We start from the raw sequence: 19,799 nt of genomic DNA on the forward strand, positions 1-19,799 counted from the left end.
AAGTCTCTCAGATACCTCCTTTGAGTAAATAACTCATCAGATTCAGAGATTTATTGTATATTTACACATGAAGGCAGAAGAAGAAAAATTTAAAACTTATTCTGTCTCTACAAATGAAACATTTCCAATATTTATGTCTTTGGGGAAAATCAGGAGAAGCTGGGTGTCAAGAGATGTGGGAAATGGCAGCTTCAAATGAAGAAAGAGGATTTGTTGTTGTTGTTGTTTGATTATTTCCTTGCCCACTCCATATAAAATGCAACCTCTGCCCTCCCTCATCCTTTTCTAGGCGCTTTTCCTTGCTTTGCGTTTCTTTGTAACCTGCAAGTGCATTTGCACGATGTCTGTTTCCATGTCACCACGATTGTGTCTGTTTCACCCCCAGACATGTGCTCCATAAGGGTGTGTGTCCTGCTTGTTTATTGCTCTGCCCTAAAAACATGCCATAGATTGTAGGTGCTCAGTTAGGATGTGGGAAAGAATCTGTGAATGAAAACAGGGTCTTCAATTAAGTGGCTTGCTTGGGAGTGGATTTCATCAGTTTTTAGGTTTTACTCTAGGCTCATCTGCTGGTTTACTGGTTAGGTGGAAGAGCATAAACCTTCCTATCTGTTATTTCTGTCAAACTGATTTATCAGCCTCTTCTCAGACTAGGCAGTAATCAGCTGAGTTTGATAGGATGGATGTTCTTAATGTGGGGAAGAAAGAGGATACTGTTCCAGACTAACATTAAAACACTCACAGGATCTGGTCCGGGCTCCTCCACACGGCTAGAAGGAGAGGATGGTTGTGGAGCTCTGCATAGCACGCCGGATGGAGGGTAGATAGTCATAATCTCGACAGTGTGAGGAGTATGTGTTCTGTCTCAGGTGATGGGAATCACAGGAAGGCTGGGATAGGGAAACAGACTGACCGATGTGTTAGAACACCCCTTGATGTCAGTGGAGAAGATGCAGCATGGGGATGAGATTCAAGCAGGGGCTGAGATAGAATCTGAAATGATAGGAGCCTATGTTCCTGACCTGAGGAGTCTCAGGATCTGTGAGCAGCCTGGGTAGGTGGCCCTGGAAAGGAGCCAGGGCAGTCCAGCAGGCTGCTGGCCCGAAGGAAGGGAGATGCTGGGACATGTTCAGCTGGAAATGTTTGTGAGACATTGAAGGTGAAGTATCATGTGGGAGAGAAGGCTCTGTAATTCAGGGGCCTGAGGCATAAATATGAGGGTCTTCCCGTAATGATGATATTTAATCTAAGGGAATGGATGAAATCGCCGAAAAGAAGCTGTACAGAGAGGAGAGGGTTGAGGAGCTAACCACATGGACCTGGGGTTATGATTAAAATCCAATAAAGGAGATTGAGAAGCAAGAGGGAAGAGAAACCATGACAGTTATGTCAAGGAATCTGAAAAAAGAACATGTTGAGAGAAGGTGGGTATGGTCCAACCATGCTAAATGCTGATAAAGAGCAGCACGAACTAAGGATGGAGACGTCCTCTTTGTATTTGGTCACCAGGCAGTCCCCAGTGGCCTTTCTGAGGGAGGTGGCCAGGTGGAGGCAGCAGCTGTCTGATGTAGGCTGAAAAGAGAATGTGAGGTGAGCACATGGAGCCAGGGTGTGTTGATAACGCTTTCTAGAAGTTTGCCTGTGAACAGGAGGAGCTGCGTAAGAGCTACAGGAACTAGGGATGGAGGGAGGGTTATTTTTAAAATGAGAAATACTAGAATATATTTGTACATGGAAGAAAGAGATCCAGGGTTGGGGAACTGGAAGTTTGGCGAGAACAGTTATCCCAAAGAGCAGTGTCCTTGGGATAGTGGCCAGAGGGATCCAGAGACCAGGTAGATGGGAGACTCTGCTTGCAACAGGAAGAAATGCAACACATGTATTTGTGAATTTGGTGGTGGGAAGACAGAGTGTTCATATCTGATGGATTCTATCTTCTCAGCAAAGTATGAGGTCAGGTGCAAGAGAGGAAGAGAGGTTAGAGGAGAGGAGAAGCAATGAAACCATGATCTTTAGGATAAGAAAATACAGCTTATTAGAAAGACAGAGTTGAACTGCCAGGCCCACTGAGTTTCAAATGTCAGTTTGACATTTGACACTGTTTGATGTAAAGTGAAGCCAGTCAACCTGAATGTTTTCTCATGCAACTTTTAGCCATCCCAATTATGTCTTGGTGTGGGATTTCATACATATATAAAAGAACAGTCTGGAAACATAATGAGTGTTTTCTGATCACCAACAAGGCTTCTTAAGGGCACGTTGCAAGAACATGTGTGGGAGGACAGGGAGAGAGGACAGGCTGTGTTGGAGCCAAGGATGGGGAATGAAGCCATGCATGGAAGGAGCAGAAACTCCAGATGCGGTGACTCAGATGCTAGTGGATGGCTGAGCAGACTGACTCATGTGGGGCTGAGTCAACAGAGATGTGAGGCTTGGTGGGACCCATCTTTTTAGTCTGAGACAAGCTGGGTCACCAAACGTACACTGGGACCCAAGTGCCTCCATGCTGGGAGGGAGGCTGCACGTTGCTGGCTTCCCAGGGGCTGGTGCAATTGACAGGCACATCTGGCTGGGTGCAGCCAGGCTCATGGGCAGGTGGTAGCTTCCTGTAAATGCAGCATTTGTGGGATGGTTATGCATATAAAGGATCCAGTAACAGAAAATGGGAAGGAGGTTTGAGGAGTGTGGGAGAAAACCAGGAGAGAGTGGCATTCTGGAAACACGGAAAAGATGCAGGGAAAGCAAAGGTCCCAGTGAGAAGTCAGGTCACAGTACAGAAAAGTTGACACTGTCAGCAAAGTGGCCACAGAAGTTAATATGTATTTTTCTTCTATGAACATGGTAATGTAGGATGGCAGCAGCAGAGAGCAGAGGGTTTGCTGACTGGACTGGAACACGTGGGCGAAGGGAGAGCTCTAATGATGCATTCATGAGGAAACTGCTTTGTGTTAACCTTTTCAGATAATGGCGTTCCTCCTGAGGAAGAAGGCTTCTCTCCTGAACCATCGAATTTTTCAGCTGCTCCTCTCAGTGGCTGGCACTGTGGAGCTGGGCTTCAGGTCATCTGCTGTCACCAACACTGGTGTCTTCCAGCACATCCTTTGCAATTTTGAGGTAAATCAGAGATTGGCCGCTAGCCCTTCAGGAGTGTGTGTGATGGTAAAATATGCTAAGTCTGGGCTTTCCCCTAAGCCCAGCACGTCAGCTTCCCTCATAGTCATAATGGTGGGGAGAGGAAAACCCACACAAGTTTGCCCAGAGGCCCTGGTTTGTAGTGACATCCTGCCACCTATGGGCTGTGTGGCTTCAGACAAATCTCTGGACCTCTCTGAGCCCCACTGTTTTTGTGGGTGAAGTGGAGACCTTCATCTCCTTCTTGCGGGCTATCGTGAGGGTTAAGCCAGATACTATCTGGGAAAGGATTTTTAAACTGTGAATTCTCATATACATATGAGAGTAAAGAAAAATGATCCCATTTCCTTTGGGTGGTGCTTTGCTGTTTCCAAATGATTTTTGAAGGAGGTGAGTTGAGGGATGCAGAAAAATGCGCCTGAGGCTAACTGAGGAGCATTGCTCGTAACTGCTTTGGGCAGAGCAACCCATTCACAAAACATCATTGACTGAGCATCCGCTGGGTCAGGTACTGGCCATGTCCTGGAAACACAGGGAAAACCAGAACCCAGGGCTTCCTCACAGCCAGATGGGCCCGGGACATGGCCAAGGTGCGACTGCAAGTGCTAGGTGCCACAGTGAGGCAGGTACAGGGCATCTGGGGAGTGGGAGTGAGTGGACAGTCAGAATTCGGAGGAAAAGAAACTTCCAGGTAGAGTGTATATGCTATTTGCAAATATTGTTCATCTAATTGAGAGCATCCATGGGGACTTGAGAGCAAGTGGCTTGCTGGGAGCCTACAGGTTTATGTTGCAAAAGAGGGAGAGAGAGAAGACAGAACCAAGGGTTTAGACTGCCCAGCCTGTGCTTTAGCCTGGTTGTGTTGAGGTCCTCAGGAGAAGTTTCAAAGTTCGTTCTTTGTTTATTAAAAATTGAAAAATGTTTATTATAGAATATTTTTAATTATAGAAAAGTGTGAGGGGGAAACTCTCCTATTTCCAAGACCTAGTTAGTTATTGTCAAATCTGGATGCATTCTATTGGAATATTTTCTATGAATAATACATTTCTAAAACCATAGTCATGATTATACTGTAGATATTACTTTGAGTCTAGTCTTTCCTTACACACCAAAAACACTTTAAAATTTTCATGACAAACACTTATAAGCACTGTTCTGAGATCAGAATAATATTCTGTTATGTTGAGAGTTCCTGGTTTCTTCATCATTCCTCTATTGTCAAGTCTTTAGATTCTTTCTATGTTTTGTTATAAATTGTGTAATAGATGGTACTGTTGTGCAAACATTTCTCCCACTTTTAAAAATGTTTCGTAGACTAAATTATCAAAATTGAATGATGAGAATAAAGGCTTTTGGGCAATTTTTAGATTATGATAAGTTTTACCAAACTTCTGATATTGAGGGAGGTTAACTGTAGAATGACATGTGAGAATTTTATTTTAGGTATGTGTCTTGGGTGACAAGAGCCCTGAAGCGGGGAAGATGGGTCATGAGATGACTGAAGTAATCCAAGCAGAAGATTTTGAAACCTCAACTGAGTCAGGAATAGTGGGATAATGAGGACAGTAGGTGAAAAAGTCATAACTGGAACCAGAAGTGACTTAGAGCCCAACGACAAGAGAAATACTATGTATTAAAACATTGCAGAGCTGCTGCTGAAGGCAGGACCAGGGGGAGACTGACATTCAGCAATACGTGTATTATGAAGAGAATACTCTTTGTGTAATATAGATCAAGATTATATTCAACTTCTAACGTCAGATAAAGAAGGTAGAGTGACCAAACAAAGTCAAAACTCAGAGAAAGAAGGAAGGAAACATATAAGTGAGGTCAGAAATTAATAAAATAGGAAAGAAAAAACACACAAAGGATCAACAAGGGCAATTACTGGTTCTCCCAAAACAGACAAACCTGTGTTAAGATTGGCCGAGAAGACAGAAGGCACAAATAAATAATATTAGGAAAGAAAAGGGAGAATACCACAGAAGAATGAGCAATTAGAAAGGCAACAAGAAAACTGGATGAGTAACTTTTGACAATAAATTAGAAAACTTAGCTCATTTGAACAATCTCATTGAAAACATAGGTTTTCAGAGCGTACTCTAAAATAAATAAAAAACCCCAATGATCCTAGAACCATCAAGTAAAGTGAGTCACTGGCTTAAAATCTGTCAAAACAAACAACAGCCAGAGGGGAACTCCAGGCTAAGCACTCATAGGAAAATTCCACCAGTCGGGAAATAGGTTCTTTCTAGAGGGAACTACTCCTGGCTTCTTTAACGAGGAGATAAAGAAGCCAGGAAGAGATAAAGAAGTTCATCTTGATAGAACAAAAGGGCATTACAGAAAAGGAAAAAGTACAGGCTAATCTTATTCATAAATATAGGTATAAGACCCCTAAATACGAGATTAGCCAGTTGAACCAGGCCAAGATGAATGTCCTGGTCCTGGATCTGAAGATGGAAAAGAGGATGGTGGAGGAAGCCAGCACAGCCTGGAGAACATGCTCCCTGTGCACAAGGGGAAAGCAGGCTTACCTCAATGGCCACAGGACCCCACTAAATAAAATAACATGTCTTGACTGCAACCATGGCTGCTCCTTCTGAAATGCTGTGGCCATGCTCAGGCAGCCTGGCTCCAGGGTGTCCTGGCCACCAGCATGGCCCAAGAATTACCCATGCAGGAACCCATCATGCTCCATTGCCTGCTACTAGAATGGCCATGGACACCACCCTATTCCACCCCACCCTGAATAAAACTACCCCCTTCAGGAGACCTGGTGCTTTTTGTTGTTGTTGTTGTTGTTGTTGTGTTTTGTGTTTGAGATGGAGTTTTGCTCTTTTTGCCCAGGCTAGAGTGCAATGGCGTGATCTCGGTTCACCACAACCTCTACCTCCCGGGTTCAAGTGATTCTCCTGCCTCAGTCTCCCAAGTAACTGAGATTACAGATATGCACCACCATGCCCAGCTAATTTTTGCATTTTTAGTAGAGACGGGGTTTCTCCATGTTGGTCAGGCTAGTCTCAAACTCCTGACCTCAGGTTATCTGCCTGCCTTGGCCTTGAGACTCTGTGCTCTTTTAAAGCTGGATTTAAGAAAACAATAAAAACCAGAAGCTAAAAAGCAAAGCAAAGTAAAACAAAATGAAATCAAACAAAATTTAAAGATTGAGAGGAGAGAATTTCAAAAAGGGAAAAATGTTTCCCAAATGTCATGTTCTGCCTACACCAAGTAAAGTGAGGAGAGAGATGCGTACACTGTATGTGCCCATTGGAGGTCACTGACAGGCTTAGTGACAAGTATGTTGTGAGGTCAGAAGCCACTCAGAGGTAAGGGGAAGCATAGGGAAACTGAAAGTGGAGGCAGTCGGTGGACTTTTGAAGAAGGAGCAAGAGGGAAGTTTCAGAACTTTTGGTTTTGTGTTGATGGGAGAGACTTAAGTCTGTTTGTAGGCTGAAGAAGAGGCAGAAAAACCCAGACAATTAAAATACTAGTGGGAGAAGAAACTGCTAATAGGACACATTCTCAGAGGGCATAGAGGGTTCAGAGACAAGAGAGTGGACCACAGGAGAGAGGGTGGGATCCATGATGACTATGTCAGGCAGACAGGAAGAGGAAGTTAAGAGGGAAGGAGAGACAGGACATCATTGAGAAGGGAATGGACAGGAAGCTGTGAGGGAGGAAGGTACAGGAGGTTGCTCAGGCAGGGAGGGACAGAAATGTGTGAGGGAAGGAGAGACCGGAGGTTGTGAGGGAAGGAGACATGGGAAACTGTTGAGGCAGGGTTGGACAGGAAGTTGTAAGGCAGGGTTGGACAAGAAGTTGAGAATCAGGGAGGAATAGGAAGTTGAGGGCTTCTAAGTCTTAGGTTTCTGGTTTCTTTCTTTTTTTTTTTTTTTGAGATGGAGTCTCGCTCTGTTGCTGGGGCTGGAGTGCAGTGGCACGATCTAAGCTCATTGCAAACTCCGCCTCCAAGATTCAAGCAATTCTCCTGCCTCAGCCTCCCGAGTAGGTGGGATACAGGAACCTGCCTCCACATCTGGCTAATTTTTGTATTTTTAGTAGAGAAGGGGTTTCACCATTTGGTCAGGCTAGTCTTGAATTCCTGACCTCAGGTGATCACCCGCCTCGGCTTCCCAAAGTGCTGGGATTATAGGCATGAGCCACCATGCCCAACCTCTGGTTTCTTAAAAAAGAGACTGGCTAGCTCATTTCTGAGAGTATGGCCCTCTCAGGGGTGGGGAGAGAGCAACACCTGAACCATTATCCACTTGATACTCAAACAAATCTAATCCAGACATCTTAATATAGCCTTTAGTACTGGCTTATGTGACACAGGATAACAACAAAAGATTCAATTATTCATGTTTCCCCAAATTCTGGTATTTGGTATTATGTAATTTCCTGAAGATCTAGGCAGCCTCAAATGGGTGTGGCAACTTATTATTGTTGCAGTGTTCTGGAAAGGAAATGCGGAAGGCAGGAACTTTTGTGGGAAGCGTAAAGGGTGCACCTTACTGTACTGATGGGTTCAGATCTAACTTTCTTAGTTCTCTCAGCCCATAGCCCCAAGCCTGGCATATCATTTGTTGAATGACTGCCTTCATAAATCAATATCCTAAGTGTGCAGGGCTCTTGGAGCCCTACAGACGTGTATATTGGGATGCCATGCTGGACATCCATACTTTCACTAGAGCTGCCTTCATCAATACCAGCTATTCCAAATGCAGCTGCCCTACCTCTGTGTGTGCCTTTGGGCAGTGGTTTTGCTTAAAAAAAGCAGGAAAGCTGTCACTCTATTCCTGGCTGAAGAACAATCCATTCATTTTTCCTTGTGTTACTCTGTATTCACTCATTCTTTTAAAAAATTTAATAGATCTTTACTAAAGATAGTGGCAGTTATTATGCTAGGCTCCAGGGATTAAAGAATGACAGCCGCTACCTTCACAGGTCTCCTGATAAACTCGTGTTCACTGGGATTCTTTTGCATTTCCTCTTCAGCAATAGTAAGCAAAGTCATGCATGCCTGCTTAGCTTCAAGCAAGGTTGAGGATTGACTCTATGGGTCACTACCTGTGGGTGGTGCCCATGGGCAACCAGTGTGGAGGCAAGGGAATGGGCATCATGGTCAGGTGGACTGACTTTGAAACCAGTCTCTGCCAATTAAAAAAAGTCTGGTGCCAGAAAAGTTACTTAGTGTCCCTGAGCCCACTCTTTCTAGCTACTAGATGCAGATAATAGGCCGGGTGCGGTGGCTCACACCTGTAATCCTAGCACTTTGGGAGGTGGAAGCAGGAGGAACACTTGAGCCCGAGTTAGAGACCAGCTTGGGCAATATGACAGTATCTGATCTCTACAAAAAATTTTTAACAGTTAGGTAGGCATGGGGGTGCACACCTATAGTCCTAGCTACTTGCAAAGCTGAGGCTGGAGAATTGCTTGAGCTCAGGAGATCAAGGCTATAGTGAGTTATATTTGGGCTACTGCACTCCAGCCTGGATGTATCAAAAACTAAAAAAATAAATAAATGTGGATAATAATGTTTGGATCTTTTTATGGCTCCTCTTGTCACCAGGAAATGCATCAGTTGTTAAGTGCAAGCTCTTCTTGTTGCTATAGGAGTGCACTCTTCCCATACCTGAACCTTGTATATTCTGGGCCTTAGGGATTGTCAGTATTTAGAGAAGAAAAATATTAGAGCTCTCTAAAGGGAAGTAGAAATAAGACATGAAGGCAGCCATCAATTCTGCCCCAGAAGGATCACTAGCAACTGCATTTCTTTTTTTTTTTTTTTTTTTTTTTGAGACGGAGTTTCACTCGTGTTATCCAGGCTGGAGTGCAATGGCGCGATCTCGACTCACCGCAACCTCCGCCTCCTGGGTTCAGGCAATTCTCCTACCTCAGCCTCCTGAGTAGCTGGGACTACAGGCATGCACCACCATGCCCAGCTAATTTTTTGTATTTTTAGTAGAGACGGGGTTTCACCATGTTGACCAGGATGGTCTCGATCTCTTGACCTCATGATCCTCCCACCTCGGCCTCCCAAAGTGCTGGGATTACAGGTTTGAGCCACGAATGAAAACAACCTGAGTGATCAACTTCACTTTCAGAATCTCAGTGAATTTCATACCTTTGTGCCACTTACAATTTTGTCACGCAGGAGACAACAATGTGGGTTGGGCTGAAGAATGTGTTGCATGCACAAATTGGGTATGTAGTCAATATAGTGTAAAACCTGAAAATCAGGACCTAGCTTCTATTTCCAGTCCTGCCACTTGCTGCTGGTGAGTGGAGACTGTTGCCCAGCTGGTCTGTCTCAGCCTCCATTTTCTCATCTGTAAAGCGGGAACATCATCATTTGTCTTGCAGAATCCAGGGAGGAGAGATGAGTTTGCAATATGGACACTTGGGCCATAGGTCCAAGGCTGAGCAGATGGGGGAGACAGTTAGTACAGGTGTCCTTGGTTGGAACTAGGCCCACATGAAGTGCCAGGTAGCAGCAGAGAGTGGGGAGAGAAGGCCTTCCTTTGGGGGAGGCACCTCTCTGCTTGGAGTGTCAGGAGAGCTGATCTGATTCCAGAGCTGGTACATTATGTTGGTGATTTCAAGTCAGAGGATCGCATGTGCAGCACTGATCTTCTCATGCTTCCCACACATCCTTCTTCTCCCACACCTCCATTTTCGCATGTGTTTTGTTCTGTCTTCCAGCTCTGGATGAATACTGCAGACAATCTGGAGCTCAGCCTCTTTTCCCATCTTTTGGAAATCCTTCAATCACCAAGGTAGGCTGAGTCTTGGCAGCCTGGGGATTAGAACTGAAGGCTGCCTTCCCAGAACAGAGACAGAGAGGCAGGAGGGCCAGTGGCTCTTTCCTACTCCCAGAACACTGGGTCCCCAGCTGGGAGCACATCCTTCCCAGGGGCTCAGGTTTGTGGGGCAGTCTCCTCTGATGGTCTTGGGCCTCAGGAGGGCAGGTGCTGGGGGCTCAGTGGCTTCTCTAGCCCCAGGAACTAGCATATACTGGGGACTCAGCAAATGTGCTCAGCAAAGCCTCACTCTCCCTCTAACTGACTTCTCCAAGGCACTTTTGCAATTAGTCAGGGTTCTTTTACTTTTCAAGTGGTTGAATTACAAGTCTTCAAGTGGCAGAAATACAACTCAAACCAGCCGAAGGAAGATAAAGAGGAGGAAAGAAGGAAAGGAGGAGGAGAAAAAAGAATAGAAGAAGAAAAGACCAATAAAGAGGGAATTTGTTGGCTCTTACAATTGAAAAGAGCTGATCTCATCCCGTGGCTGGGTGAGGCTCACACCATTTTCTCTGAGTTCTGTCACCACTCTTGTCTCTGCCTCTCCCACGCAGTCTTCAGGTTGCCAGGTTTTCTCCTGTGGCAGCAAGGTGGCTGCTGGGCAGCTCCTCAGAGCACATCCTCAGCTTAGCACCATCAGCAGAGAGATGGCTTTTTGAAAATTCAATAGTCCTAGGTATTGGACTGAGTCTCACTGAGCCAACTTGGGTCCTATGACCAGGCTGGGAATGTGGCTTCCCCCTGGAGTTAGAAAGTAGTATTTCCCAAAGGGATCCAGGTACTGGGATCAGAATAAGGGAGAAGGAAGGCAAAGAAGCCTGCAAATCACCCCGCCTGCCTCCTCCTGGCTCAGGCTGGTCTAGAGATCATTGATGCCTTCAGCATTTTGAATGTATTTATAAATGGCTTTCCACTCAGACACTTAATGAACATCTATTATAAACTTACTACGTTTCACACTCTGTACTTGGAGATGAAATTCGGAGAAGAGTAAGCCACAGTCTGATGAAAAGAGAATACAGAAAAACATGCTGCTCAGCGCTGTCAGAGGAAACAGAAGCAAAGGCAGCCAGGACTTCTGGATGGAGGAGCACCTGTCTTCCCTGCCGAGCCTATGATTATAAATCACACACAGAATTGGGCTGGTCTTGCCTCTTTTGTTTATCTGGGAGGGGGAGCTCCGCAGAATATAATGTGTTAATACTCCTCCAAAAAAAAAAAAACAGTTCAACGTGAGCAATCTGGCCAGTCGCCCTCCTCCACCTGTTTTTCTCTTCCACTTTCCACTTTCTTCCTGTACCTGGACCAGTCATTTTCTAAGAAACAGACATTTGCCCTGGGAGCTGTTTTCTTTGGGGAAGTAGAATTTACTGGAAATTGGATTTGTGAGTATCCGAGGGAGGGGGCGTGGATAGGTGGATTCTGTCTTTTTCTCCTTTGACTTTCAGTGGCATGTCTCTCCACTTTGTGGTTTGGGGCGAGCAGGAAGATCACACACCCAGACAAGCTAGTGAAGGGCCCCGCACGCCTGGCTGGTGGGAAGTACTCGTGGGTCACATGAGTGTCTGCTGCCTTTGTTCTGAGTTTTCTGAGGCCAGCACTAGTTTTCCCTGAGGCTCAGAATTTAAAAGTCAGTAATTGGGGTTTGTCTTTGAAGGTGGTTTCCGGGGGGGCGGAGGGGACAGGCGGGGGCACACCCTAGCGACTCTGGTACTTGGCAGACACATATTGAATGGGTTTCTGACAGCATCTTGACAAATTGCCAAGAAAGCATTGGAATCAGGGGGCCATGGAACAAGCCTGGCTTGAAAACCCTTTTTAGCAGAAACACAGCAAATTTGGTTCATTCCGGTAAAAGCTTTTACTGCTTCTCTCTTGTACTCACCAGGGAAGGACCCAGGAATGCTGAAGCTGCCCACCAGGCCCAGCTCATACCCAAGCTCATCTTCCTCTTCAATGAGCCGAGCCTCATCCCTTCCAAGATCCCCACCATCATGGCCATCCTGGGATGTCAGCTGAGGGGCCACTTCAGCACCCAGGACTTGCTCAGGTACCACACCAAGCTGCCCAGGGGAAGAGCAGGGCTCCAGGGCTGTTTAAAAATGGAGGACAGGCCCCAGCCGTCTCCCCACTGTGCTCAACCTTGCATCACTTGGAACCTTCTAGGAGTCTTTGTCTAGGTCTGAGAGTTGGGAGAAGCGATGGTTTGCTGAAGTCAGGATGGGACAGGCAGGTTTCCTCAGCAGGGCTGTGTGTTTACTGTCCTCCCTGCTCAGACTCCCCCACTGTGGCCAAATATTCAGGAATTTACAGAAGCACTGCCTTCCTTGCCTGCCGACGACCCATGTGCCTGGCTCCTGCAGACTCCTGAAGGGCAGTCCCTGCCACCACTGTGTTTCCCCTTCCCTTCCCTTTCCTTGTCACTGTTGGATTAATCTGGTAGTGACAGAGTTAGCATCTCTGGTGAATCCTGACTGATTTCAGAAGTTTCTGGAAATACCACAGCATGCCATGATGATTCCCCTCAGACTCTCACTTGCAGCTGCACGTGGGTGGGCCTATGAAAACACTGGACGCTGACATGTGCTCAGCGAACTCAGTTGAGCCTGCCTGCAAGCCTGTCTTTCTCTCCCTGTGCATAAAGGATTGGGCTGTTTGTTGTGTACACCCTCAAGCCTTCGTCAGTGAATGAGAGGCAGATCTGCGTGGACGGAGCCCTGGAGCCTTCCCAGCCTGGTGAGAAGACCTTTGCCAGTTCGAAGGCAGTAGGACAGCCCTCATGAAACCCCCGAGAGGCAGATGTTTTGCTGAGGAAGGGGCTAAGCAAGGAAGGGGAAGGCACCCACAGCCGAGCAGTGGTTCCCAAGCAGTGGCCTGTGAGGTTGTCGTTTTATGATGAGGGTCAGAAATCAAGTAAAATTACGGATTCCTGCTCCGTAATGTGGGATTGGTGTTCCAGGCCTCCAGAATAAAATCAGTTCCCTGTAAACCAGCATGTGGCATCTGGGGTCCTGCCTCACTTTCTAGTTGAATCCCCACTACCCCTTACTTTCCTGACAAGCCCCAACTCCAGCACTGAAGCACGTGCAGGCCCCCACAGGTGACGGCCTGCCCTCCATCCGTGCTTGGCACGTGCTCTTCACTCAAGGGAAATGCCACCGCTCTTCCACTAGCCTAGTGGTCCCCAGTCCCACCAAGCCAGATTAAATCACTTTCTCTGTGTTTCCAAAGCCCCTTGGGGTTACCCTAGTGGACACATTTGTAATTTGTTTATGTGAGTCTCCCTCTTCACCCAGCCAGGTGCAGAACTGCAGCTATGTCTTGTTCAACTTGTTCCCTCTGCTAGGGCAGTGTGACAGCAACAATCACAACCACTTTGTCCCAGGCCCTACAGATCTGCACTGTCCAAGATGAAAGCCCTAAGCCACGTATAGCCATTTAAGTTCAACTTTTAACTAATTCAAATTAAATGCAGTTAAAAACTTCATTCCTCAACTCTAGCCATATTTGAAGTGCTCACTAACTCCCTGAGCTAGTGGCTACTCTACTGGACAAGGGGGATATAAAACAGTCTTATCAACACAAAAGAATCTCTTGGACAGCATTATTTAATCTAGATAAATTATCATCTCTTATCCTTAGATCAAGTCACAAGAAGTTACTATTCCCATGTTGCTGACTGAGAAACTTAGGTGCAATGAGATTAGGAGCTAATCGAAGATGGGGCCAAAATCTAAACAGAGGGAAACGTGACTCCATTTCTCCAGGCTGTCTTGTCAGTCCTATTTCTGCAGCATGGGGTGTGTGCCCTGCATTAGTTGTGAAATTACTGGCAATCAAGGGAATGAACAAATGGATAGTGGGCCAATAGTGAACTTACTTAGTCAACCTTCCTTCTCATAGGACTGCATTCTGAAATTTTTACCTAACCAACATGTTAAAACATTGCTAATATGTCCTTTCAGGCTTTAATCACTCTTCAGAAGTGAAGCTTCTTCTTCCACTGGCTCCATATACCTTTGCTATGATTTGAGTTCTGTTTTTATTGTAGCATAGCCATTCAAAAGCCTCTCCTGGAAGCCAGTTGAAAGCGGGAACAAAGAGAAGAAAGACCACGGTCTTCACCACTCCGTTTCTGATTACTTGCATAATACCAGTGCATAGTAGGTGCTTATGAAATGTTGCAGCCTATGATAATTTACAAAATTCTCCTACTGAAAAATATATTTTCCCTATTTTTAGGATTTTTGGTTTTTGGAGGATATGCAGCTTTGCAGACATCTCTAATTAAAGCAAACTTTAGTAACATTTTCTGAAATTCCTTTTAAGCATTGTGTGGAGGCGAGAATCAAATGCCAAAATTTTGAGTCCCAGCCTTGCCACAATCCCTGGGTGAAATAAGCATTTGGTGAATATGATTGCTTACTGCAGCAGATATTATGTCTCTTTACATCCGTTTTCTCTCAAATCTGAATTCTTTTTTGTAGCTGGAAGCCAAACATCTGGAAAGACAATCTGGCTCAGAAACCAGTTGCTGGAGATGCTGCTCAGTGTAATATCTTCCCCCCAACTTCATCTGTCCCCTGAGTGAGTAGAGCAATTTGACAGGAGGTTGCCTCATAGAGGGTGTGGCATTAAATCTTTTCTTAATGAAAAGTTTAGCATCTCTGAGTCTGTTTTCTGCACTAGTCAGAAAGAAAATTATATTCTCTCTACCCAGTAAACCAGATCTTGCCCTGAGATATTCTGATGCAAATGTTAAGTGGGCATGAATAACTGGAAACAGATTTGGTATAATTATAATTAACTCCTTTTGTCACCATTGCTATAGTGTAATTGTTATTCTTTTGGCAGTTGTGACAATTACTGATTTTGATGTCCTGTATTTGGCAGACAATAGAATGAGGAAATGGTGAGCCTAAATAACATCCATCCAGGAAAAGTCTTGCCAAATTCTTCTGCGATTTACTGTTAGTGAGTTTGTTGTTTTTCCAAGTTGGAAAAAGAAGTATCTACCTTCAATTAACTTCTAAAATCATGTGAAATCATAAAGCTGATTCCATTAACTCTCCCCACTGCCTGCCTGCTTTACCTGCAACCTTGGAGTCATTCGTGTGACACCTCATTTGTTGAGTATCTACTGCACGCCAGACACTGTTCCCAGCTCCTAGGATGCAATGTTGAGCAAGTCAGCCCAGATTCTTGCCCATGTGCATCTGGAGTTGGGGGTAAGGAGTTACCCCTCAGTAAAGCAGCTTTATAAATAGTGTTTAATAATTTACCAGCCTACAAGTCTTTATTTTCCTAGAATCAAAACATGGTAGAACTGGAAGATGCCTTGGAAATGAGATAGTGCAGCCACTTTCTTTTCCATATTTTTGAGAGAAAATATAGTGTAGTGCTTAACAGCTGGACTCTGGCATCCATACCATCTGAGTTCAAATCCTAGCCCTGCCCCCAGGGACCAAGGGGAGGCTATTTAAGCCCTGTATGCCTCTCTCTCCTCCTCTGCATGAAGATAAAAATTGTATTCCGTTGGCCCAAATGCAATTGCGTTTTTTTTCCATTACTTTTAATGGCAAAAACCGCAATTATTTTTGTACCAACCTAATACTGTCAATAGATGACTATAGTGAGGATGAAATGAATTAATATATGGATGATCCTGAGGATGGTGCCTGGAATACTGTAAATTATCTGTAAGCTATTATTGCCATCTCCTTCATCATCACCATCACCACCACCATCATCACCATCACCAGAACCAACACCCACCACCATCATCATCACCACAACATTAATCACCATCATCATCACCACCATCAACATTATCACCACCAGCATCGCCATCACCACCACCATCACCACCACCACCACCATCATCACCACCACCATCACCACCACCACCACCATCATCACCACCACCATCACCACCACCATCATCATCACCACCACCGCCATCATCATCATCACAACCACCATCATCATCATCACCACCACTATTAACATCATCACCACCACCACCATCATCACCACCACCACCATCATCACCACCACCATCATCACCACCACCGCCATCATCATCATCACAACCGCCATCATCATCATCACCACCACTATCAACATCACCACCACCACCACCACCATCATCATTACTACATTAATCACCATCACCACCATCACCGTAAATATCATCACCATCATTATCAACATCATCACTGAGGAAAATGATCAGAGCACATCAAAAGCTCTGCCAAAGTTCTCCAGTTGCTAAACATCAGAGGCAGGGCTAGAAAAGAGGACAGTTTCTTCTCCTCACTCTTAATCTGGGGCTCATTTCAGTGGATGTCCTCCAGATTCTCACCAGCTGAGAACACAGATGGAGCCTTCACTGGCTCCCAGAAGTCTGGGTCCTTTGCTGAGCCCATTGTCTTTGCAGGATTGGCCACCCATCTCCCTGCCCTCCAGTTTCATCCGGGTCCCATCAGCAATTCTGTATTCTCCAGACCCATCATTTTTGAAAGTGACAGTTAATCGGGGTTTTTTGGTGCTAAAATTTATAAAAATGAATAATATTGGACTATTCCATTTAGATAAATTTTGACCAGTGTCTTTAGAAAGGGTGGTAAATAATCATGATGTGTTTTATGTGACTACATTGATGGTAATTAAATTAGATGGATGGCTAGTCATCCACTGTGTAAGCATGAATGGTAGTTATGTAGGACTATTAAGGGAGCATGCACATTTTCACATATGTGAATACCCAGGTTCCAATGGCTTTGAAATGCTGCAACCATTGATAGACAAATGCATCAACCATGCATTAATCTTGCCAGCATTTCATTTTACCAACCATTTGAAATGTACTGAATAATCAGTGATGTTAACCTTAACTTGCCTCTCCTTGGTGACTTGTGAGGCTGGACATTTCATATTTTCTGGACATGTCACTCGCTCACAGACAAAGAGATCATTGACTGCATTTATTAATCCCCCAGGTCAAAGGAAGAGGTGTTTCTGAAACTGGGGCCTGACTGGTTCCTGCTGCTCCTGCAGGGCCACCTGCACGCCAGCACCACTGTGCTGGCATTGACGCTGCTGCTGCACTTTCTGGGAAGCCCCTCCCTCCGCACACGGTTTAGAGATGGGCTGTGTGCAGGATCTTGGGTGGAACACAGCACCGAGGGTGTGAACATTGTAATGGGTGAGCACACGGCTGTCTCCAGTAAGTGGGGCACCACCTAGTCCTGGGATATGGATGAGGACCAAGCCAGGCCCCTTCTTATTTGAGACCATCACAGCTCTGTGCAGCAGCAGGCTCATCTTGAGCCTTGACTCTAAGGCGTACATCCAAATGAGCCTAGCCCCACTGACTTCCTTTACAGGATCCCCCGCAGCCTCGCTGCACAGACGCTGGAGGCTACCTTCCATTCCTCCCAGCTGCTCAGCCCTGTTCTCCTGAGCACTGTAGACTCTGCTTCCTCTTCCTGAGGGGATGCTTCTTCTCCCGATGTGGGTTCATCCTCACATCTCAGTTCAAATGCCACTTCTTCCAGGAGATGAAGGGTCTCCCTGAATTGGGGCACCTCTGTTATGTTATCTCTGCCCTTAGTATTTTTCTCTATAGTGCTTATCAAAATTCACAAGCACATAAATATTTGAGTATTTAATTGCTTAATGTCTGTCCCTCCCACTACAATGCAAGCTTCATGAGTGCCTGCAATTCTGTATATTTGGATGAAACCCTACGCCCTTGTTGCCTGATACAAAGGTATATGTTTGTATTAAGAAGGAAAGAAAGAAAGAAAGGAAGAAAGAGAGAGGGAAAGAAGAAAGAGAAAGGACAGAAAGGAGAGAAAGAAAGAAAAGATGGGGTGAGGTCATTCTCATTGATCCACTCAAAAACACTCAAGTATGTTTCTGAGTGAAAGAATGAGCATGTCAGGAACAGGGAGGGAATTACTGTTGAAAGCTTTCTTGCTCTCATCTATGTGTGAATATATTTTATCATCCAGCATTTCTCTGAGATGGGTGGATGGCCGGGTGTTCCCTGTGTGTCCAGACCCCGCCTTGACCAGCAGCTGTTCTCAGCTGGCTTTTGTGCCCCCTTTGCCTGATCAATAGACAACCTGAAGAGCCACCAGCCACTGCCCGAGCAGAGCCCGTGCCTCCTTCCTGGGTTCCGCATCTTGAATGACTTTCTGGCCCACCACATCCACATTCCAGAGGTCTACCTTATCGTGTCCACCTTCTTCCTGAAGATGCCACTCACAGAGCTGACAGACGGGCCCAAGGTAGGTTTTCAGAGCACCCAGCTCAGATGGGGTGCTGGCCGGTGTTCCTCACTAGCAGCCCACACCCTTGGCCAGCCCTTCAAATGCTCTCCTGCCAGGCACTTGACTTCCTCGGCCTCTGCTCCCATCCTTCCTCCTAGCCAGTCTCTCATTTGGATCAGTTCTATTTTTAAACCTTCCTTTTGGGCACAGCTAGGGAAATGACATGATGTTGGGGTGGCCCTGCCTCAGCGCCCCATCCTCCACCACCCACTTAGGCTGTGACCTTCTTCATCGCCTTCTTGCCCCTGTTGCTAGGACAGGGAGACTTTCCAAGTTTCTTTCAGCTCCTTCCTTGGGGAACTCACCCCATCTTTTCTTTCTTTCTTCCCCCCCCTTCCTTTCTTCCCTTCTTTCTTTCTTCTTCTTTCTTTCTTTCTTTCTTTCTTTCTTTCTTTCTTTCTTTCTTTCTCTTTCTTTCTTTCGTCTTTTCTCTCTTTCTCTCTTTCTTTCTTTCTGTCTTTCTGTCTTTTCTCTCTTTCTCTCTTTCTCTCTTTCTTTCTCTTCTTTCTCTTCTTTCTTTCTTTCTCATTGTGTCACCCTGGGGAGAAAGTGCAGCGCCATGATCTCAGCTCACTGCAACCTCCGCCCCCTGGGTTCAAGTGATTCTCCTGCCTCAGGCTCCCGAGTAACTGGGATTACAGATGCCCGCCACCATGCCTGGCTAATTTTTGTATTTTTAAAAATTATACTTTAAGTTCTGGGTTACGTATACAAAACGTTCAGGTTTTTACATAGCTATACACGTGCCATGGTGGTTTGCTTAATCCATCACCCCGATTTTTGTATTTTTAGTAGAGATGGGGTTTTGCCAAGTTGGCCAGGCTGGTCTTGAACTCCTGACCTGAGGTGATCCTTCCGCCTCGACCTCCTGAAGTGCTGGGATTACAGGCTTGAGCCACTGCACCCGGCCCTTTCTTTCTTTTCTATTTTCAGTTTTTTCTTTTCTACCAACTCTTCCCTCATAAGCCACAACTATGTTCAACTGCATCCGACTTAAAACCAGAGGCCGTCCCTTGATCACACACCCGACCCACTGCTGCCTACTGATCACTTTCCTATCCTTCCTTGGCCACATTTCTCCAAAGAGGAGTCTATGCTCACCGTATGCACCTTCTCTTTGCACTAAATTCAGGTGGCTTTCACACCTGCAGCATCAGGGTCAGACTTGGTAGCTGGCACCAAGCTCCCTCATCTCTGGTTGCCCAATGTGTCTTTCCAACCCAGCTGCAATTCACCTGCCCTCAGCTGTGACTCTCCTAAATCATCCCCCAGTAAGACCAGCTGCTCTTTGCTCACCTGCCCTGCTGCTCTTACTCCTCTTTCCCACCATCGTTTGCCTGGTGGAAGTGTCCTCCCTCAGCACTCAGCTCAGATGCTACCTCCTGCTTAGACCCCAGACAGAGGAGTCCATTCCCTCCTTTGTGCCTCGGTGTAGTTTACATTGTGTTGTTTACACAACACAAATGTGTGCCTGCCTCCTTAGAAACTGAACACCTGAAGAATGGACCCACCTTTCACTCAG

General features: G+C 45.8%; 1 protein-coding gene across 7 annotated transcripts in view; it reads left to right on the top strand.

The window, feature by feature from the left end:
- Positions 1-19,799, top strand: part of WDFY4 (WDFY family member 4) — a 310,404-nt gene that overhangs the window by 118,475 nt on the left and 172,130 nt on the right. For all 7 annotated transcript variants that reach the window (XM_032266899.1, XM_032266904.1, XM_032266901.1 and 4 more), the window contains 7 exons: positions 2,962-3,114; positions 9,841-9,914; positions 11,827-11,988; positions 12,583-12,674; positions 14,426-14,525; positions 16,940-17,145; positions 18,066-18,235. In XM_032266899.1, coding sequence (XP_032122790.1) covers positions 2,962-3,114; positions 9,841-9,914; positions 11,827-11,988; positions 12,583-12,674; positions 14,426-14,525; positions 16,940-17,145; positions 18,066-18,235 — 957 coding nt within the window. The remainder of the gene's footprint in view (positions 1-2,961; positions 3,115-9,840; positions 9,915-11,826; positions 11,989-12,582; positions 12,675-14,425; positions 14,526-16,939; positions 17,146-18,065; positions 18,236-19,799) is intronic.

The sequence above is a fragment of the Sapajus apella genome, unplaced genomic scaffold, assembly GCF_009761245.1.
Source record: "Sapajus apella isolate SASKATOON/1434 unplaced genomic scaffold, GSC_monkey_1.0 scaffold161, whole genome shotgun sequence".
Lineage (NCBI taxonomy): Eukaryota > Metazoa > Chordata > Mammalia > Primates > Cebidae > Sapajus > Sapajus apella.